Consider the following 23667-nt stretch of genomic DNA (forward strand, 5'->3'; position numbering starts at 1 on the left):
TGCTATGCAATTAAGTTTACGTGTGTCACTTTGATCTCATGTTCCTCCTTGCTTGTGTATTGCTCTTATTTACTGATTTGTGTTGAGACTGTCTTGTTTTGAATTGGCTCTGTTAGAAGCTAAATGGAGGTGAGGGGGTATCCAGCTGATCAGTGGATGGATCTGACTAAGAGTAGCTCATTGTTAAACTGGTAGAATCTCTTAAATGGCAGCTATTACACGTGGGGTTGGCAGAGAAGGGGTCGGGACAAGTAGAGAAATATAGATACATTTCTATATTATTTCAAAATTTACTGTGCAGAAGTTAGATACACTATATTTACACACTTGCTCTCTGACCAGGAAAGGTTAGCGTGCAATAATGTACACAGAATTGTTTTACAGAGATTCTGCAACTGAAGAGAGAGTGTGAAAAATCCAGCTGACTCCATAAAAATTACATATTGGACAAAATTTATACCTGGTATAATTCTACTGGCTTTCATGAGTTACCACAGGGATGAATTCAACTCATTAGATTATAGTTACACAGCTGCATTTCAGATTTACATTTCTTTCCAATATCGTTCTACAAAAGCAGAAACTAAGGTGGGTGGGGGAGAGTTCACAATAAAATGAAAGAATTCTGGTCATAAAACAGGTCATTCCTCTGTTTCTGGAGATCCCAAATAACCCCATGTGAAACACAGAGGCAAGTGTAGTGCTTAGAGCAGAGGAATAACCAGGAATCTTTTGACAGGTTTCAGAGTAGCAGCTGTGTTAGTCTGTATTCGCAAAAAGAAAAGGAGTACTTGTGGCACCTTAGAGACTAACCAATTTATTTGAGCATAAGCTTTCGTGAGCTACAGCTCACTTCATCGGATGCATTCAGTGGACAATACAGAGGGGAGATTTATATACACAGAGAACATGAAACAATGGGTGTTACTATACACACTGCAACCAGAGTGATCAGGTAAGGTGAGCTATTACCAGCAGGAGAGCGGGGCGGGCGGGGGGTGGGGGGGGAATGAATGCATCCGATGAAGTGAGCTGTAGCTCACGAAAGCTTATGCTCAAATACATTTGTTAGTCTCTAAGGTGCCACAAGTCCTCCTCATTCTTTTTCAGGAATCTTTGGTTCTCTTCCTAATTCTGCTGCTGCCACCTCATCTTGGGTAAATCCCTTGTCCTTCTGTGCATCAGTTTCCCTATCTGTAAAACTCATATAAAACAACAGTGTTGTGGGGCTTAATAAAACTTTCCAAAGTGTTTGGAGCGCCTTGGATGAAAAATATTATTGTCAAATGCTACAAAAATGCTTCCTGTCCACATAGCATGAGTGTGTACCCCAGATATAGACCATGAGTGTGTACCCCAGATATAGACCATTTAGTACCATCTAGTGTGAAGGGCTGGATTGTTGGACCCTTTGACACCACAAATAATTCAACTGGTGTTAGTCACTGATGCTGCACAAGAAGCATCCATGCAAAAACTAAACTGAAAATAGATAAATTCTGTATTGCCACAAAAACCATACAGAGTATGCAGAGGAAGTGTTTACTCAGGGCATATGAACATAAGAATGACCATACTGGGTGTGATGCACTCTGTATGATTTTATAAAAGTACGCTGATGAGTGTGAATATAATGTAACTAAAATATGCTTCATGCAAAAGGTCTCTTGTAAGGTATCATGACAAAGCTTATAATCTACTGAGTGTGGTCATCCTGTTTGTATAAATGCATCACTCTTGCATCTGAAACTAGAAATATGAAATATAACTTTGAGGGCCTATTGTAGTTATGCAAAGTGTGGGCCATTAATGGTGGTTTGGATTCTTGATGGCTCCCATCAACCAGAACAATTGACTGCTCTGTTCGCAGGCAGGCCTTCCTGTGAGTCAGGCTGGGAGCAATGAAGGCCTGGGGTCTCACAGGAAATGTGACCATATCACCTGGTACTGAAATCCATCTTAATTCTGGTGCTTTTCCATTTAGAGGGTGGGGCGGGGGGCACCCAGAGAGACAAAGGATTCCCGCCTTGTACCAAAGCCATATAACAAAGGAGACGGCCATCATGAGGAATCCCCTAGCTACCACCTGAGCTGGAACAAGGACTGTACCAGGGGAAAGGATTGTGCCCAGACTAGGAAGGTGCCCAGTCTGTGAGAGGTTTCAGAGTAGCAGCCGTGTTAGCTTGTATCTGCAAAAAGAAAAGGAGTACTTGTGGCACCTTAGAGACTAACCAATAAATTTGTTAGTCTCTGAGGTGCCACAAGTACTCCTTTTCTTTTTGCAGTCTGTGAAAGAAACTTATTGAAACATCTCTAATGGTGAGATTTTATCTGTATTCAGTTTTTATTACTGTACTAGACGTAGACTTGAGTGTTTTATTTTATTTTGCTTGGTAATTCACCTTGTTCTGTCTGTTACTACTTGGAGCCACTTAAATCCTACTTTTTGTATTTAATAAAATCACTTTTTACTTATTAATTAAACCAGAGTATGTATTAATACTTGGGGGCGGGGGGGAGAACAGCTGTGCAACTCTCTCTATCAGTGTTATAGAGGGCGGACAATTTATGAGTTTACCCTGTATAAGCTCCTACCTGATTTTATCATTTTCCATCCTCTCCTCCTTACGAGGACATAGAGAATCTCCATTAATAGATCCTCCCGCTAAGGGATGTGTCTGTTCGAACCATGTGCTCCTCTGCACTGTCGGCTTTCCCTCAGCCCTTAGTTTAAAAACTGCTCTATGGTCTTTTTAATTTTAAGTGCCAGCAATCTGGTTCCATTCCGGTTTATGTGGAGCCCATCCTTCCTGTACAGGCTCCCACTTTCCCAAAAGTTTCCCCAGTTCCTAATAAATCTTAACCCCCTCCTCCCTACACCATCGTCTCATCCACGCATTGAGACCCTTCAGTTCTGCCTGTCTAACTCGCCCTGCAAGTGGAACTGGAAGCATTTCAGAGAGTGCTACAGTAGAGGTCCTGGACTTCAATCTCTTACCTAGCAGCCAAAATTTGGCCTCCAGGACCTCTCTCCTATCCTTCCCTATGTCATTGGTACCTACATGTACCACGACCACCGGCTCCTCCCCCGCACTAAACATAAATCTATCTAGAACCCATACCTTTCATCATTTTTGTTGCCCTTCTCTGTACTTCTTCCATTTCTAATAGATCTTTTTTGAGAAGGGTCAACCAGAACTGCATGCAGTGTTCAGTGTATGGGCATAACATGGATTTATAGAGTGATATTATGATATTTATGGTCTTATCTATCCCTTTCCTAACGGTTCCTATCATTGTTAGCTTTTTTTGATGGCCATTGCACATTGAGCGGATGTTTCCAGAGAACTAACCACCATGACTCCAAGCTCTCTTTCTTGAGAGCTAATTTAGACCCCATTATTTTGTATGTATAGTTGGGATTAGGTTTTCCAATGTGCATTACTTTGCATTTACCACCATTGAATTTCATCTACCATTTTTGTAGCCCAGTCACCCAGCTTTGCGAGATCCCTTTGTAACTGTTCGCAATCTGCTTTGGACTTAACTATCTTGAGTAATTTTGTATCATCTGCAAATGTTGCCACTTCACTGTTTACCTCTTTTTCCAGTTCATTTACGCATATGTAGGACTGCACTGGTCCCAGTACAGAAGTGCACAGAACAGATTACAATATGTATATTAAAAATAATGTAGAACATGGAACTCTAAAACATATGGAAAAGGTTTTGGCCTTCTCTCAAATTCCCAGCTAAACTGTAAATAAATGATGAAACAGAGAATGACTAAGAAACACTTTACCTTTGTTTCTTCTGTAGAACATATTTGGAAGTTTATTGGCACGTTTGAGATAGAAGAATGAAGCCACAGACAGTATCAGGAATAAACTGATGAAGAATGTCCCTAAAATGAGAGAGGCGGCCACTTCTGGGCCTCCTGTGAAACCAGAAGAAATAGCCTATTATTTACTAGAAACCCTTATGATACAAGGGGCAAAGGGATTTATTCTCCCATCACTGCTATAGCGAATACAGAATAAACTTCCTTACATTTAGATGAGAGAAGAACATTCCTTTCGTGTATCAAAATATGACAGAAAACCTCATCAAAATTGTCAGGAAAAATCCTCCAACACTAATTTTGCTGTGTTTTAGCCTCTACCTACACTATTTTAATTCTATGTTTTCCTGAAGATAGCCACAGATTTTTGTCCCAAGTGTTTCCTTCTTTATCCTTTTCAAACCTGGTGTTGCCAGGCATTGAACAAAAGTGGATTAGTAACCAAAATAATAAGAACGCTTAAAGTAAAGTTAAATTGCCCAATACAGGATTGAGTCAGGCCATTGGTCATTAAATCCGGTATTCTGCCTTCAAAATGGCCAATTTGTAATGCCTCAAAGGGAAGTTAGACACTAGCAAAAAAATTTCTCCAAAACATTTGCTCAATTTGCTTAACATATTTTGTTTAAGGTCATGATCACATGAGGTGGCACAGATTTATTTTATGAAGCAGAGGAATGCTGAAATTCTTCTGTTCAGGACAGAGAACCAGCAGATACACCACATCTCTGGTATTTAGAGTAAATGGAATACAAAGACTTTACCTCAGTTAAAATTCTGGCTTCATTCTGTTTTAAATTTGTTTAATTCAGGATCAGGGACAAAAGATGTTTAATGAGATTTTAAACACTTGGCATAGTGAAATTTTTAGTATAACACTACATAGGTTGTCTTAAGTTCCCAAAGCTATTCCCTAGATCTTGCAATTCCTTTTTTTTTTTTAAAGCTATATATTAGTCCTCAGTTTCCCTGGGCAGGATAGCTCTTCTTCTTTACCATGTGGGTACAAGTTTCACAGGGCCGGTTGCAAAGGCGATTTACCTCTGTTACATCACATGTAGTACAAAAGGAAATAAGCAGCACTTGTTTTATACTCATCATAAACTAGAACTTGATTGAGAAACCAGGAATCATGAGGCTCCTATCAATAGCTGTTTCAGCTTACTCACATCCAAGAGCACCCACTCCCCTTCTGTGCAGGTCATAAGATAACACAACTGGGCCTCTCTGGCGGGCTCTGCCAGAGAAGTACAGGGATACAATAGCAAGAGGTGCTGCAGGTCAAGATTTACGTGCACTGGCAGAGCTGTCTCAGAGGCGCTTGTATAGCATCCAACTGTACATGAATCTTGTTTATGACTATATCATTTACCCTCTCACTTCAAGAGCATTCACATTATATGCCATCATGCGCCAGCAATGCCGCTCAGCCATGTACATTGGCCAAACCGGACAGTCTCTACGCAAAAGAATAAATGGACACAAATCTGACATCAGGAATCATAACATTCAAAAACCGGTAGGAGAACACTTCAACTTCTCTGGCCACTCAGTAACAGACTTAAAGGTGGCAATTTTGCAACAGAAAAGCTTCAAAAACAGACTCCAACGAGAAACTGCTGAGCTTGAATTAATATGCAAACTAGATGCCATTAACTTGGGTTTGAATAGAGACTGGGACTGGCTGGGTCATTACACATATTGAATCTATTTTCCCATGTTAAGTATCCTCACACCTTCTTGTCAACTGTCTAAATGGGCCATCCTGATTATCACTACGAAAGTTTTTTTTCCCTGCTGATAATAGCTCATCTTAATTAATTAGCTTCTTACTCCACCTTTTCATGTTCTCTGTATCTGTATATATATCTTCTTACTAGATGTTCCATTCTATGCATCTGATGAAGTGGGCTGTAGCCCATGAAAGCTTATGCTCAAATAAATTTGTTAGTCTCTAAGGTGCCACAAGTACTCCTGTTCTTTTCACATTAAGTAGTTATACTAGATACTGTTCACCAAGTCACCTTGTCTGGGATCCTACCTCCAGTAGTGGTCCATACTTCAGCAATCTAATTATTTTCAATTCATATTTGCTTGCAGTAAAAGTGAAACAATACATGTAAGGAGTCAAGTTGAAGTGACTGGTGCAGTTTACAACCAGCTCCAGAAAACAAAAAGTTTCAAGCCCTAGAAGAGCCAGTCAAACTCATCAGGCATCAGATCTAATTAGAATTGACAACTGGCATACCAAAAAGATCCCACAACACTTGTTGCAGCATCAGGTTTAAAAATCAGCTGGCAAGTAACTGGCATAACTGTTTCTCTCTGAGCAAACTGCGTCATGACCAAACACCATCCTGCAGAAGAAGTGCAGTTATCTCAAAATCTGGCTTTTTAAAAAAAAAAAAGAATAAAACCTCCTACAGTCTGGAATAATTAAACACTCTAAAATGGCTGCTATGCTTAAAAATATGGGAGAAAACATCTTACTGAGATTGTATTGCACACTATGTTGTCAAGCAGGTACAGGTGACAACAGGAAAAGCTTTAGAGTGGCTACCCACCAATACAAGACAATTCCATTTACTTACCTATATTCTGTAGAAAGGGGGTTACGGTACTTATATTCGTTTGAAAATTCATTCCTCTGGTACCAGCTACATGGGGAAAAATGCATTTTTGTGAAGCATTAAATTCAGAGCAGATTTAGTAAAAGTTTTGAGTGACATAAGCCATCATATCATATTTGATGCCTGGTTTCTCTCATGCGATAACAGCCCCTCTACCACTTCCCAGGAGAGATAAAGAAGAGGAGTGTGATCACCCTCTTCTGGCAAAAGTGTTCATTACTGCATTGCCCTTACAGGAAGCATCTCAAGCTCTTCTGCTAATTTTGCTAAACAATTTATTAATTAAATGGAATGGACTGCTCATGGAGAACAAAAATGAGAAATGGGGCCTCTTACATATGGGAGAGTGCAGTCCAGCTTCCTGAATAAAAGGGCTAGTTGAGGTCTGAAGGAGTCCTTAGTACGTGCCTACGGCAAATGCCCGTTTCTGAAAATAGTGATTAAATCATTCAAGAAATTCACTGTTAATTATTTGTCTAATGCAAATTTGTTTTTGTTTTTTCTAAACATTTTGGTATTTGTTTAAATTGTGCATGTTACAGATACTGAGAGTTCTTAAAAGCCACAGAAAGATATAGTTTGGACATTGCATTTGGTTGTAAAGATCAGATATTCTACTGTGTAAACAAAAGGTGTCTAAAGGAGATTAGGAGACAAAAGATTACAGATTACGGGATGCTGTGCCTCACACTGCTCTACAGCAGTCTCTGCTGGTTGACTTCAGGAAAGTTCTGATGGGTTTCGAAGGGTTTGTCACCCAAAGCTACTCAGGTACAGTAGGGCCTCTGAGAATGATGGAGATTTCAGAGAAGAAAAATTAGGAATGGAAATCATCAGAATCTCTTACGGGACAGTCTTGGTTGAGCTGAATGTGTACAAAGAGACCCAAGTGCAAAAATAAAATAAATAAATAAGAAATTCAGGACCAGAGGATGGCAGATGACTTACTATTTCTACAATCGGTCAGATTGTAAGTTGACACAACAGGAGTGGTTTCATTCTTGCATTTAATGCAACTGCTACTCCCATCCTCATTCCACTCTCTGTAACAACCTGCACAAGAACAAAATGTACACTGAGCTGGAAATGGCATGAGAAATGTCAGGAACATCCTTCTAGTCTCCAGAATCAAGCATCTGAGAACACAGGCTTCCTGCATGGAATGTCTCTTGCTTACTATCATACTACACCAAAAAAAAAAAAAAAAGAGCTTTAATTTTTAACGTGCCTGCTGCAACAAGGAAACAAGGTGTTATCCCACATATAAAGGACATTAAGGAGAAATCAGTTACAAGCAAGCACATGCTAGGAGGTTATTTTCATGTAGCTCCATTCACCATTTAGTTTTTTAAATTATGAAAAATAGGAAAATTGTACCAATCCCTCCATGCCATCTCTTAAAAACTACCAGAAAAGAAGGAACCTCCCTGCTTATATTTTTCCTGCACCCTCCGGGTCCCCATGCTGCTAAAGCAAGATTTAAGACCATGTCTGTGTATGATATCACAGAGAGAGAGGCATAAAGATGCTAAGAACCAGTAAAGGACCTCCTGCATCAGCATATATTGGACTCAACCCTGTCAGTCACTTGATGGCTAGTAACGAACAATATGAAGGTGGCCCATAATACAGTATTTTTCTATTGCCCAAACTTCTTTGGTATTGTACAGTTTGCATCAATTTAGAAGGACTCAGTCCTGTTTAAACTATTCCATGACAGGTAAGTGGGGTCTTTTATATCAGCCATCCTACCACAGGGTTGAAAACTGATTAAAACTTGTGTCTTGAGTGATGTCTTCTGTCTCTCATTTTATGTTTAAATGAACAAGTTTCTATCTTTGATAAGACAGGAAAAAAAGTTAAGGCACGTCTTCAACACCAACTTTATTTAATAGAATAAAGCAGTAGTGGCTTCATTCTGTGTGTCTTATGACTTAGGAGCCTGATTATTAGAAGGATATTCCTCCTAGATCATGTTACAGTCTAGATACTAAAGCAAAAACTCACTATGTAGCCTAAAATCCAGTCCTCCACAGCCTTTGGCCAAACTGGGATCAATTATTCCATAAAGCACACTATTAGTAGAGCACTGATTGGAAAACAGCTCTGCTGGTAGGTTTTCCTCCGAGGGAAGCTGCGCATTTGATGCCCTTAGTAATAAATTATACCTGACAGTTATTTTAAACACAAAACATACCCACTGTAAGGGCAAAGCCTTTCTATAGTAAATAAGAAGAAAGCAACGAAGTACTTTATCTGACACCAAATATTCAGATAGTTTAACATTTTATAGCATGATGCAAAAAGATATGAATCTATACGACTTATGGACAACAGTTTGTGCCACATCTCAGATCATTTAAGAACAGAAATGAATGTAGTAATCATGTAATGTTTAAGTAACTGAGCAGCAAAGCATTTAGCTTAGAAAAATAACGAACCTTAAGATACCTTTTAATATCTAATGTGAAGAAAAGACAGAACCCACAGTTTTAGTCATAAGAAAGAAAAAATGTGATTTTCAATTCTTTAGTTCTTCAGAGAATCAGTAATATTGAAGCCTATATGTTCTCTTACTGATCTTGAATCTAGAAGAGTTTGATTATTTTTTTAAAGCTTTCCACTTCACCTTAAACAAAGGTGGATTTTTACAAACGTTAGATCATCTTTTCTCCTGGCATTGTTGGAGAATGATAAAAGGAGGTGGGAAATCAACTAATATTTCTCTGAAAGTCTGCTTTAAGTTGCACAAAAGGGAACCCACATCATAAGAGATAGTACATTTGCATCATATTAGCCAAGGCTTAAGTCTTTCTTCCTTCCCCCTTAGCTGTATATTACTGTATTTATGCATCACATGTGCTTGTAAATATTAATTTATAGTACACCTAGCATCATACCACTTTATGCTATGTGAAAACTGAAAAACAAGTTCAGCAATGCCAGGCTACTATCCTCCCCATGTGAGCATACAGTTTCCATGAGAGTTACACGTGTTCATACAGAGAACATTCCTCAAGATGCATGTGTACAGTAAGTTTTCTTTCCTTCCCTAATTAATTAGCTTCTGTGTTTTGCCACTGGCTACAGAAAAATGCTCTGGGAAATTTCTCTTGGACAAAGACACTACCTGGACTGCACTGGTTAGTGACTGGACAGGTGCTGTTAGCATCCAATACATCCATACAGCATTCTGGCTGTGAAACCTAAAAAGAAAACATTACAGCACATTTCCCACAGCTCTTGGCTTTATTAAAAACACAGCTCAATCTTACCCAATACATACTAATGAAAAAGGAACAAATTACAGTATCAATGAACACTTCATTGTCAATTTTTAATAATCAGCAGAAGAGGATACAGAACAGGTTGGATTACATCAATGAGATCATTTTGACCAGTCAGCAACTGCCCAAATTAGGGCTTTGCGAACAAATGTAAAAGAAGGTACATGTCCGTGTTGATTTTGGATGGGACCTCATAGAACCACTTTGTAAAAGCACTTGCCAACTTTTCTAGAACAATGTACAGTTCATCTCCTTGGACTGAATCTCACTCTCCTGAGGTAAAACCCTGGAGAAGGCAATTTCAGCGTGGTTGCCGTAACAGATTTTCCCTATCATTGTCTTTGCCCCTTACAGAACAGGCCATAGGACCACTCAAAAAGCTGCAGATTCCAGGGGGGCAGGAGGCCAGGATCATCCATGGTGAGGGTCTGTGCTTCAGAGCAGCTCTGACTCCTGGTGGTCCCAGGGACTCCCCTGGGACACAGCTGCCCCAGAAACCCTCTGCAAAAGAGAATCCCCACCAGAAAGGGGACTCCATAGTAAATGTGCGGGATGATGCATGTCTACCTTATCTCACTTAGTCCTCATTGCTTTCGCTTGTACAGATCTTAGACTAGCAGAGAGAGCACTCTGTGGGCTCCAGGGGGACTGCTGCAGAGGCAGCTAAGCTAGGTCTCCTCTGTGCACAGATCTGAGGGTCCTCATTCCTCCCCCATACTCCAAAGTGAGGATAAGGCTGATTTTTTATTAAACTTCACATTTGCATTGGAGTTTCCTAATTTCATAGAGCACCTTTAGAAAAGGGAGCTTTGCGTTAATATTGTAGGTGAAAAACATAATGCATGTCAGAATCATGGCAAAAACTAATCTCATGTGAAACAGCGCACTGACTAAAACTGCTCTCTTTTTGATGTTTATATGCAGTGACAGGAGAACTCCGTTATAAAAAAAATAAACTCTCTCACTGTTAGGATGTCAGTACTATAAAGTGAAAGCACTCTTTAGAGCACTTCATATTCATGTAAACAAGCCAAATACCAGATGCCAAATTTTAAAAATAAAAATGTGTGGTTTTGCAAGACAGTATCATAACTCCTCCCTTATAGAAAAGTCATTCTTTCTCTGGATATTAATGTTGCAATGCAGGAGAGTGTCATTTAAGCTACACAACTTCTTCCTCATAGGGCTAAAAAAAAATGTTCTGAAACAATATGGGCTAGTGGACTGAGCACAGAGGTGGGAGCCAGGACCTTTGCAGTTGTATTAAATCTGATTTTTTTCTCAAAAATATCAAGCTGTTCAAGTCTAAAAACTCTCAGATTCACTGAGCTTGGTGGAAAGTAGCACAAGATCAGGCTAGTATCCAAGCATATGACTAAAGGGTCAAAGTCAGTCTAAGCCAACCCAGCATAGTATTTGTTATTATATGTAGTCATCAATTAATCAAGCAAGTGATGAGGTTCAAGGATATCAGGAAGAGTGTATCATTCATCCCTGACCTGGTTGAGATAATCACACTTGTAATGACTGCGGCAGACTTCAAGTTAGTGGAGTGTGGGAGGGGAAGTCAGGGAACAGGAAAGAACAGAAAGGCTCACAGTCAATGACAAAATAGGCAGCTTGGTACATACAAAGGCTTGTAGGTCAGGACAGGTTATAAATTTCTGCTGATTCACTGTGCAATAGGCAGCAGCAGTTTCCTGTAAGCTCGGGCAGCTTTTTAAAGCTGATTTTAGGTTTCCATATTTTGGGCTACTTTTGTAGTGCCAAGCAGCTAGAAAGATTAAAAGCTTTTAAAATCATGATTATCTATGTTTTTCAGAGTGTGATCAGCTGCATGTCTTCTAGCCAGTGGGTTTGTGTCAGGGTGGGGGGGCAAAGCTTTGACAGGCAGTCTTCAGAGCAAGTTCCCCTCACTAGTTGCCAAATTGTCTAGACAGAGCATCCAATCAATACTGCAATACTGAGGGCTAGATCTTCATTCCTGTTGGGAATGATTTGCTCCGTCTACCTATCATATTGATCATTGGCAGCAAACGCTGCTTGGAGAAAGGAAAAACTGATATTAATGTTTACAGGCAAGTTCTGGGTGTGCTGCTTTTCCTGTGATCAGAAAATCTCCTATAAACAGCATTTTAAGGGGGAAACCCCCCACTTCCTTCCTAAGAGAATTTAGCATATAAACAGGCAATTTTAACTCCATTTCATTCATAGCAGAATGAAACTTCATGCAGAGCTATGACAGATAATACATACCAAACTTTCAGTGGATTTGCTTGTAACTTCAGCTATGAGTCTAGTTAGGAGAAGGACATATGACATTGCCATGCCCAGGAATGAGAAATGTCTAAATAAAAAGAGAGAGAATGGAACACTATATTAAGGACAAAGAAGGTAGAATCTCTCTCTCTCTCTCTCTCTGTCTGCATCCAAAACAAACTTCTGCTGAAATGTTAATTTTAACTGAACACAAAGGCTTTTACATTCAGCATCTCACAGGAGAAAGACTTACCTTGTTTAAAGGTACAAATTTGAGACACTCAGAATTTTCATTCCAGCTGCAGAGGGGCAGGTTTCTGGTTATGGCAGACTGTGTGGTTGCTAGGAAACAAGGAGCCTTATCAGTCTGTTCCAAACAGTGCTATGCAGAGACTATTCCACACCCATGATCTAAAAATCAATGGGATTGTAATACGAACAGTTACTGCCTGGCACCATCACTGATAAACCTGCCCACAACAAAAACTGACTCCTCTGGCTGCAGCACTGAACTGCAAAAGGATTGGTATCAGGATACAGAGTAACAGCTCTTCAGAAAGTTAATGCCATAGTTATTCTCCCCAGAACAGAGACCTGAAGTCTTAATAAAGTTTGCAAGTTAAGATGCAACATTACCGAATTCAAACAGAAGTTTAGCTAGTCAGGATTTCTGGCTGCAATAATTTAAATTAGATTATTTTGAAACTATCTCCATATAAAGCAGAATGTAGTTTTTCAAACTATTGTTACATATACGTGTCTTCTCTTCCCCACTTTTTCCAGCCAGGCCCAAAAAGACCCCAATGGAAGTCAATCCCCTTCTCCCAGTCCTAATAAAGTTTAGCTAACCAAAAACGTAACCTCAACTCCTTGATCTGACTGTGCTGTTCAAACACTTGCTGTGTTATCACCATGTTATCGAAACACACTACAAGCAATAAAGTGTGTGGTAGCTAGACCCATTTTCCTCTGAAATATTATGGAACAAAAAAAAAACTTTCAAACCTTATTTACCTGCAGGGAAAGTATTTCAGAGGAAACATGAAAGACCTCCTGATTGAAGTTTAATAAGAAGAAAAAGTTAGAAATGGGGGACTGCAGGCTGAAAGCTCAGATGGGCCTTCAGTGTCATTTAATAAACCGAAAGTAGTTATTGAAGTGCTGTGGCATAAAAAGGATCCTGTGGGTGAATTTTAAAATAATTTATGATATTACCGAATTACTGAGAGTCACGGTAATGCAATGTTGACCAATTATAAAAAAAAAAAAAAAAGCTAAAGGAACCCACATAAACCATGTTAAACAAATTTGACTTCTGTATTAAGAGAAAACATCCTTAAATCTTAACTTTCGTAAGTCTTTCTGTTAAACCAAAAGATACAGTAGTCAGACATACTTCTTGTCCCTAACTCCAAAAATTGGACCAATAGGTTTGGTGGTTGGAAAAGGGTCCACCCCTCACGGTGACCACTACTATAATTAGCCCCCTTCACAGTTCTTTCAAGCCTAGAGACTGAGGACTTGAATGGGCTATGGAGATGGGCTAGAAGAGGTCCCTCCAGCCAGGGATGATTTAAGCACACAGGCAGAGCAAATGGGGAAAAGACTACAGTGCATGATACCTCGTACTGTGGACATCAAAGAATGTCAAGTCTCCAGTGAAAAAAGAAAAGGAGTACTTGTGGCACCTTAGAGACTAACAAATTTATTTGAGCATAAGCTTTCGTGAGCTACAGCTCACTTCATCGGATGCATTCAGTGGAAAATACAGTGGGGAGATTTATATACATAGAGAACATGAAACAATGGGTGTTACCATACACACTGTAACCAGAGTGATCACATAAGGTGAGTTATTACCAGCAGGAGAGCGGGGCGGGGGGAACCTTTTGTAGTGATAATCAAGGTGGGCCATTTCCAGCAGTTGACAAGAATGTCTGAGGAACCGTGGGGATTGGGGGGGGGGAAGGGGGGGTGATAAATATGGGGAAATAGTTTTACTTTGTGTAATGACCCATCCACTCCCAGTCTCTATTCAAGCCTAAGTTAATTGTATCCAGTTTGCAAATTAATTCCAATTCAGCAGTCTCTCGTTGGAGTCTGCTTTTGAAGTTTTTTTGTTGAAGTATTGCAACTTTTAGGTCTGTAATCGAGTGACCAGAGAGATTGAAGTGCTCTCCAACTGGTTTTTGAATGTTCTAATTCTTGACGTCTGATTTGTGTCCATTTATTCTTTTACGTAGAGACTGTCCAGTTTGACCAATGTACATGGCAGAGGGGCATTGCTGGCACATGATGGCATATATCACATTGGTAGATGTGCAGGTGAACGAGCCTCTGATATTGTGGGCTGATGTGATTAGGCCCTATGATGTGAATAGATATGTGGACACAGTTGGCAATGGGCTTTGTTGTAAGGATAGGTTCCTGGGTTAGTGGTTCTGTTGTGTGGTGTGTGGTTGCTGGTGAGTATTTGCTTCAGGTTGGGGGGCTGTCTGTAAGTGAGGACTGGCCTGTCTCCCAAGATCTGTGAGAGTGATGGGTCATCCTTCAGGATAGGTTGTAGATCCTTGATGATGCATGGGAGAGGTTTTAGTTGGGGGCTGAAGGTGATGGCTAGTGGCGTCAATTCAACAACCTCCACAATTCCATTAGTTCAAGTTTAAATTTACACACATGAATAAAGTGACACCACTGCCAAATGAGAAGCAGTCAGTTCAAGTTCATTATGTACTTGGCACTATCTGACACTGATAATTGAAGACTCGAGGAAAAGATTGAGCTCTTGATTAGATTTGCTATTACTGATGCAGATTACACTATTTGGAGACAAAGTGTATATATCCCCCATGAACAAAATGGTTCTCCAAAATGAGATATTTATAACAGAGAATTAATGAACCTCGGGAATGATAGTTACGCATATCTTGCTCCTATGTTATAAAGAGCATGCTGAATGCACTGCCTTTGGAAGGGAGATCTTTGGGTCACCTCAAACTATACAATGGGCTATTGAAGGGAGATACTTCAGAAGAAAAAGTGCATCTGAAAGGACTGGAAAAGATTCAGATTTGGAGATTACAAAATTGGACATCTTTAGGGCAGGATGGAAACAAATTTGTAATTCACAAATAGGTCCCTAAACCACTTGTGAAAACAAGGTATATTATTCAACAGCATATTTGAAACCTCAATCGCTAGTTTTAATCAAAACCTCAATTATCAACATTCTTCTGAGATTACTTAAGGAGACAGCTTGTCTAGAGATTAGAGCATAGAAACAGGTGCCAACAAATCCTAAATGATAATATTGCCTCTGCCACTTATTTCTTGTACAGCTTTGGGCAAGATACTCAATTCCTTTCCTCCCCCCCCCGCCCAATTTACACATTTGTAAATAGAGATCCCACTTACCTACCCTCATAAGGGTGTTCTGAATATTAATCTTTGTTTGGGATTATCAAAATGTAAAATGGTTATATAAATGCTAAGAATAATTCTACTTTGAGTATGTAGATGCGGCTTTGTTTCAAGTATAAAGCCTTTCAATAAGACTCCATAGGATTTAGTTTAATGTCCTCTTACTGTGACAAGAGTCTAGAAATTCAATCGTACCGGTGAAATAACAAAATAAAGTACACTAATACTATAGATGAAATGCATCCAGTGGTCAAGTCTGAGTGACAAAATTCCCCTCTAGTAAGAAAATGCAATAATATAGATTACACTGGTTTTAATCACAAGACAAGGGTAAACATTTCAAAATGACCTACCTTGTGGAAAATATTCCAGTTTAAAATAGCCTATGTATTCCATGTTTTTATAGTAAACAAAAAGTTTTAAAACCTTCGCTCATAACTTACAGTGCAATTGACAAACAAGATCCAAAAATGTCATAACATAAAAAAAAATTGTTTGGTCTATTGTCCAGATCATTACCAAAATCAAATCCAGGTTCCTTGTGGGCTTTAAGGAAGCATGTTGACTAGAATTTTCTGGTGGTAGTAGACCCGTTTCTCATTTTTAAATATTTGACTCAAAAATATATTCATCACATGGAGTACTTACAGAGCTACATACAAGGGACACAAGCACTTTAGGCCAGATTTTCAGCTGCTATAAACAGGCACAGGGAGACAACACTACTCTTGATACTTTTCAAGGCAGTTCAACACTGCAATCAATTCCATATCTTTAAAAAGCTTTTGTTGACGGTGTGTATAGCTTTAATATTTTTTGAGTTTCATTAATACATCCAACTCTCAGAGACAGAATTTGTCTTATCTTCTGTACCTCATGCTCCTCAAAAAGGTAAATATTGCCTCTTTGATTATATATGACTTCCATTGAGATAATATCCTCAGCTGTTATAGCCAGATGCTGATCAATTTTTCATCACTTTGGACTCTACACACAAATGTCTGTCAGTACCTGCTTCATTAGTATACTAAAGTTAAATATCGAAGAGAGAGGAGAAAACTATTTAAATAAGAATTTTCCTGTCATCTGAATATATTTATCTTTCAGGAAAGAAAAATGTAATATTTTCCGCACAAGAAAACATCAGTAACTAGATGCTTTCAGAATGACTGGTACTTATTCTTGTTGGACACAAGTTTATGGTATAGGCTCCACACACCTCTTATATTTCCATCCCTGAACTACATTAGAGTACTAATCAACAATGAAACAATTACACTTATGGACAGCTACTTGTTCACAGCTGCTAATGATTGTACTGAACTAGAACATCTCCCCTGCAGCTGTTCCAGCAGAAATAGGACATTGGATAAAAATGCCTTTGAATCTTTCCAGTGAATTGATCTTTCTCCCTCTCAAACTATAAAGGCATCTTTTATATTTTATTTGAACCAATATTTGCTCATAGAAATATCTATTAGCAAATAAATGCAGAAGAGTGGAAACTTGTATATATATTAAGAATACTTGATCGGATTAGGCATAGGACATTCAGTGAAGCGATGCTGGTAACATCATATATTTTGTTTAAATGAAAAATAACGCTCATGAAAGGAGTCAGACAGAATTAGAAACTCAAATTTGTTATTAATAAAACAGGTGAAACATATGAAAGTTCCTTAAGCTTTGCTGCAAGTGTTTAGGTACCTTGTGCACAGACAGCTTGTAGTAGTTCATTCTCCACGATAATCAAAGTGCAAGACAGCCAAATAGGGCACGGACTTTGATGGTAGTTTGTGCCATGGACATCCATCCACAAGAAAATAAATCAAGACCATGTAATTCATTTTACATGGGCCTTTAGCTGTCAAATACTAATAGGCTTATTACTAACACCATGGCCAGCACTTTAACTAGAGGGAAAAGTTACTGCATCCCCTATGCCAGTGTTTCCCAAACTTGGGACACCGCTTGCTCAGGGAAAGTACCTGGCAGGCCGGGCTGGTTTGTTTAACCTGCTGCGTCCACAGGTTTGGCCAATCGTGGCTCCCACTGGCCGCGGTTCGCCGCTGCAGGCCAGTGGGGGCTGCAGGAAGCGGCATGAGCCGAGGGATGTACCGGCCGCCACTTCCCGCAGCCCCCATTGGCCTGGAGCAGCGAACCTTGGCCACTGGGAGCCACGATCGGCCGAACCTGCGGACACGGCAGTTAAACAAACCGGCCCGGCCCACTAGGGGCTTTCCCCGAATGAGCGGTGTCCCAAGTTTGGGAAACACTGCCCTATGCAATCAGAAATGTAATACTGTTGACTTTAGAATGCCATTATAACAGGAGGAGATAGCTTATTCAGAATATAATGCATAATGAAACAAATTACTAGCAAATTAGGAAAACAGTTCTCTGGTGAGTACTACATTTGGCAGGGCTTTCACTTTCGGTCTTTAAAAAAAAAAAAAGGACACACAAACTGGAGCCCAGACTAAAGGTATTTATACCGTAAGTGCCAACATCCTTTATTTTGAAAACACAGATATTATAATTAACAGTAGTAAGGTTAAGATTCTGTCACAGGTATTTTTAGGAAAAGTCAGGGACAGGTCGCAGGCAATAAGCAAAAATTCATGGAAGCCTGTGACCGGTCCCTGACTTTTCCTAAAAATACCCGGTGGGGGGGTGGGGGAGGGGAGAAGAGGGGAGGCAAACAGAGTGCTGCTGGGGTTTGCAGCTGCTCCAGCCCTCCCACTGCTCCCGTGGCAGGGGCTGACCACTGCTGCTCCAGCCCCCAGGGGGCTGACCCAACCCCGGCTGCTGCTCCGGCGGGCCCAGGGCTGACCCCTGGTCAGTTGTTTGGCAGCCCCAGGGCTGACCACTGGCCAACTGTTGCAGGGGCTGATCAGCTGTTTCAGTGGCCCTGGGGTTGACTGGGCAGCCACTGCTCTGGCAGCCCCAGCGCTGACCACCGGCTAGCTATTCCAGCGGCCGCTGCTCTGGCTCTGTCCCAGAAGAAGTCCCGGAGGTCCCAGAAAGCCATGGAATCCATGACCTCAATGACAGAATCATATCCTTAAACGTTAGATACTTCCTATCATAAAATGCTAAAAATGAAAACTAAAACCTTAAGTTATTGTCAGCTCTGATCTCACGTGCTTGAATAGGCATAAGCTACATTCTTTACATTTTTACTCAGCAGTATTTATTTGGTTCTTGTAGCCTGACAACCAGAAAATTATCCCTTTCCTGGATGCAGGGGTGCTTCTATAACTTAAGGTTTATTAAAAATAACAAAACTTAATTTAAGGATAGTCATCAGTTATACTAGCTTAGGTGCATTTTTAGCATTGTGTCCAGTATTAGAATCATAGAATCATAGGACTGGAAGGGACCTCAAGAGGTCATCTAGTCCAGTCCCCTGCACTCACGGCAGGACTAAGTATTATGAAAGAATTGTATCCACAAGTTTGTTTGCTTTTTTTCCCAGATACAGGCCAAACAAAACAAAAAAAGAAAGAAAAAGGAAGGGAGTGGGTGGTAAAAATTTGGTGCATACATTTCAGGTGGATTCAGTCTGTGGTTATCAGATAAGATTTTGAAATTTTATCATCTCCATTCTGCTGCCAAATGCAATTTTAGTTCTGAAGTGACCTTTAGTTGCTCATAACTGTCAGGATATCATACAGGCAAAATAAATTAGATCCCAGTTTCATAAACCACATACTTGGCAAAGGCCAAAAAATTCTCACTTACCAAATTTTTCAGAGTTTCATACTGAAGTACTGGATCTTCCACAAACACTTTTTATTCAGGAAGGAGGAATTTAACATGGTGTACTGCTAGGTTCTCATTCATACCTCAAATACATGTAGCAAGACACCTACACAGTAGAAGGACAGACAATTATTTGGGTCATGCTTATCACAATCCCTTACAAAGGAAAGCTTTAAAAAAAAAAAAAAAGACGACTTGTTTTTCCAGATCCTCTTACCTGTTTTTCCTGCTCTCCTAACACATACCCATGATAAGGACAGTGCTAGTTTAGTTGGGACCTACAGAGTTGACCTAAGTATATTTGAGGCCTCCTGCAAGCATTGAAACAGACCCTCATGCCATCTACAAGAGTGCAAAGTTACACTCACTTCAAGACTTGTTTCTACTGCAAGGGAGTTACATGATTCGAATGTGCGTAAAGCAGCCACTGGGTGACTCAAAACTGCCATCATTGTTCAGTCAGCCAGAAGTTTGCAATAACTGCTTCTACAATGACAATCGTTACAGATACCTTCAATGTTTGATGAGAGAAATTAATGTTGGCAAGGTTTTGTTGCCAAAGTATAGTTACATACTCCAGTTACAGGTGCTTTAGAAATGCCTTTAGATACTTACTAAGCCTGATCTTGTGCAATTAAAGAGATTAAACTGGCAAACACACTTTAAAAAATACTTCCTGAAAACAAAACCTAAAATCCAGGACTGCCAAACTATGATCAGAAAAAAACCCCACTTTTTCAAATTAAGAATACATTACAAAAATTCTGTCATTGGAGAGAGATTCTGTACTGTCAAATCAGTCTGAAAATGTGGGCATTTCCTTGTCTTGGTAGAGGTCTGGATTTTATATAATTTATTTGTAAGGACTGGGAAGAAAAGAGAGATTTCTATTTCCTTGGCTTCCCCTGACATACCAAAATGCTGCAACCGCTCCCCAAGTTAAAATGTACAGTAGCTTCTTTGCCAGGGAATGTATTCTCCACACCCCCTATTTTTATGTGGTTCACATTGCTTGCTAAATATATTACAACAAACTATTTACTGTCTGCAGCTTTGAAACCTTTGCGCAACTTCCCCTTCCCATTGCAGGAATTTCACTAATTACTAGTGTTAAGACAGGCATTTGTTTTTAATCAAGGTTTTGGGTTTTTTTAGAAGATCCTAAGACTAATCATTTTTGCCGTGCCTGTTTTAATGCCAAATTTTAAGTCACATTCAAACTTAGTTTACTTTTTAAGCCTTCCTCATTCTGAAGCCCAGTAAATGAAACCCAAAAACGTGAGCCCACCACCTCCAGAAAGGTGGGTGTATTGAGGGGGTTACTGGACAAGGCACTGGAGCCATTTGAATCCCAAATATCTGTCCCCCCTAAAAAAGGTGAGTATATGGGGGGGGAGGGTTTACAAGAAGAGACACTGGGGCATTTCTCCTCCTCACCCCACCGAAGTAAAAGGGACATTAGTCATTCCCCATCCTCTTGTTGCCCCCCCCCCAAGTATGGAAGATGGCGGGGGGGGGGGCTTGGCCTTCTCTCCGACTTGTCCCCCACAAAATATGGGGGCTTTGGTCTCTCCCTCAACTGCAGAGAGAGGCAGAGCCTTTGGCTCCTACCCCAGAGAATATGGGGGGCCCGAGCCCTCATCGCCCCCGCTTTCTACACCCCAGGATGCGGGGGACCCCGAGTCCTCCCCTTCGCCCCCCACGCTGGGGCACCCGGCAGGGCCTGAGCCCCCAGAGCGCGGGACAGATGGGGGGAACAGCGGAGTATCGCCTGGGCGTCGGCGGGGAGGGGGGTTCAAACCCTGCAGGCCCAGGAGGGGTTCAAGCCCCTCTCCACAGCCACCCCCTCACCTGAGTGAGGAACCTCCAGAGCCTCCGCCAGCAGGTTCCCTTTCGTACCCCCCGCCCTCAAGCGGCGTCCAGCCCTCTCCCTCCTGCGTCCCCCTGGGACTTGTAGTCCTGCTCTGCCCTCCCGCCCACTGGCTCTGGAGAGTCTCTCCGGGTTCTGAACTACAATTCCCAGCGACCTCCGCGCTTCCCCCACCTGTGTCCCCTCGCTCCACAGGGAACCCCGCCGCGGCGCCACCTCGACGAGCTCCCCACTTCGGCGCGCGATGCCTCCTGGGAAGTATAGTCCCTCGCCTCGGTAAGGGACGAGAGGCTCGGGGGTGCCAGGACTATAATTCCCAGAAATCGCCGCGCCGCCCAGCCATTTTGAGCGTTGCTAGGAGACGGAGACGCCCCTGGAGGAGGAGGAGGGAGCAGGTGAGGGGAAGAGTTGCTGGGTAGGGAACAGCCCCCTATGCTGGGGAACCCCACAAGCCTGGTACTGGACCTTGGTGCCACTTGGGTTGGGGGGGAGTAGGGTGGCAAGTGGGGGGGCACAGAGTTGGACTCTCTCTCCCCACCTCATCAAGTCAGTTACAAAATGGGTGCAAAGAAATGGGGTCCAGACAGGCGTTTTCAGGATAAATGGGTGCGGGGGGGAGAGGGAGATGGTCCTCCAGGATTTTTAGGGGCTGTCCCCATTGTGTAGGGAGCTCCCCCAAATGCTGCAGAAGTTACGCAAGTGTCTTGACACCACGTGGTTGTGCCATGACATCTGCATCGCAACCCTCGTGAGCACCCCGATTTCAAGGAAAGATGTGTGAACTCTGGGATGAAGCTTATTTCCAAAAGGATGACACCCACCCTGCAGAGTTTATTTACACAGACTTATCGTGGTATCCGTGTCTGATCCTTCGACTGATTATTGCTGAAATATGAGACAAGGGGCATTCTCGCTTGACATACTGGACCAGGAGTCAAAATGGGCTGGCAAGGTGGCACTATTCTTTGGAGACTGCCATTTTGTGCTCCAGAACCTAAGTTGTCACTTAAAAAAAACCCCTCTAGATCTTATGAATGCAAAGGGAAATCAAAATGTGATCCAAGTGTAAACAGAAATGGTACCTGCAGACAGATTACAACCATTATCTCTGAGACGTGTGAACATCTCAATGTGATGTTAACTCTGACACATGATACATTACATGACATCACTTAACTATTTCACTGCTGATGTAAGCCAGCAAGAAGAGGGACAATCACATTATGAAGATGTACAGAATATTATCGATGGCATCTCGTTTTGTTCCAATGAGTGGACAGAGATTGAAAAAGTATCATGATTTATTTTTTCCCCTCTCTGACCTGTGCATAGGACATGGAGACATTATGTTCATTTATTCTGTCGGATAAGAAATAATGGACATCTTTTAAAATAAGGGAAGAGCAGTTACTCTCCCTATGACCAAGCAATGTCACTGTAACAGAACAAAATTTTTCCTATAGGGCTAACTGATAAAGGCAACAATTTTATAAAATCCTGTGTTCTGTGACAAGCCTAGATTATGGAAAATTAGATAGAGAAACTGCCGGCTGGCTAATTAAGAAAATTCCAATGTCTGAAAACTTCTTTTAAATACTATGTCCAGCTTACATTAAAAAAAAAAAACTTTGAAAATTGTTCTCCTCTTGATATTTATAAAGGTCTTTTCAGCAAGGGAGAACCTAAGTAATTGACTAATGGAGAATAGTGAAACTGACTACACACAAAGTATTGTCAGATACACACAGGTTCACTGTAATATTTAGATAGCTGTGTAGATGGAAAGCTGAATGGAGCTCCTAAGACAATTTTCACGTAAGTTTCAGCTTTACTTTTTGAAAATTGACCTTTTTGAAATTTCTACATTAGCAACTTTGAAAAGCAGTTAGAGAACTAGTTACAATGCCTAAAAAGCAAAACCAAAAATCAGACATGGAGAGACTTAAAAGTTCACTTCTTGAGAACAAGGCCAAAGAAACCTCAGCTCAAAAAGATGCTGCTGCTGAACTTTGAGACAGTACTCCTACAGCTTCATTCATCCAGCTTGAACATACAGTACAAGCCGTCCCACCTTGCTCAGGGGTCATGAGAAAAGATAAAATATTTTGAATTTAAGCTTTCTGCATTTTAATTCTGTTTGGCATGTAGACATCATAGTGAGAGAAGATTTATAATAACAACTTCAGATAAACAGATGCACAAAGTAAACAAACTGAAAAAAGCAAAAAAAAATGTTTGCTTTTCTGCTAACTTTCTTGTATGTTTCACAAATAAATCTCCTGTGAATATAAAGCACAAAAAAACCCAGACATAACATCATAATTAGTACAGATCCAGTGTATGTAAGAAGCAGTCCTTTAAAGGCTATGAATAGTTTCTACAGCACCACAACTTACTACATTTTTCAATATATGAGGGCTTTGTAAAACTCAGCATCATTTCTGTGTAAGGTAAGTTATGTCACTTACAAGTTTACAGATGGAAGGAAAGATTGTGTGCTGTTTAAACCTGGAATCAGTGAAACATGCCAATAATTTACAAGGTAGAAGAAAATCCATGCACTGACAAACATACCCAGTTCTTTAAATTGTTCTG

General features: G+C 40.7%; 1 protein-coding gene across 3 annotated transcripts in view; it reads right to left on the minus strand.

Moving 5' to 3' along the window:
- Positions 1-21134, minus strand: part of LOC142000863 (uncharacterized protein C1orf159-like) — a 60294-nt gene extending 39160 nt beyond the window's left edge. The window contains exons 1-7 of one of the 3 annotated variants that reach the window (XM_074975495.1): positions 21054-21134; positions 19182-19308; positions 12015-12105; positions 9602-9677; positions 7420-7524; positions 6433-6498; positions 3803-3937 (exon numbers count right to left, since the gene is read on the minus strand). In XM_074975495.1, coding sequence (XP_074831596.1) covers positions 3803-3937; positions 6433-6498; positions 7420-7524; positions 9602-9677; positions 12015-12086 — 454 coding nt within the window. In that variant the 5' untranslated portion in view covers positions 12087-12105; positions 19182-19308; positions 21054-21134. Of the gene's footprint in view, positions 1-3802; positions 3938-6432; positions 6499-7419; positions 7525-9601; positions 9678-12014; positions 12106-19181; positions 19309-21053 lie in introns of those variants that run through there. The other 2 variants (XM_074975493.1, XR_012642339.1) reach the window with 2 other exon arrangements.
- Between the last annotated feature and the right edge of the window lie 2533 nt (positions 21135-23667).

This window comes from Natator depressus, chromosome 18 (assembly GCF_965152275.1).
Source record: "Natator depressus isolate rNatDep1 chromosome 18, rNatDep2.hap1, whole genome shotgun sequence".
Taxonomy (NCBI): Eukaryota; Metazoa; Chordata; order Testudines; family Cheloniidae; genus Natator; species Natator depressus.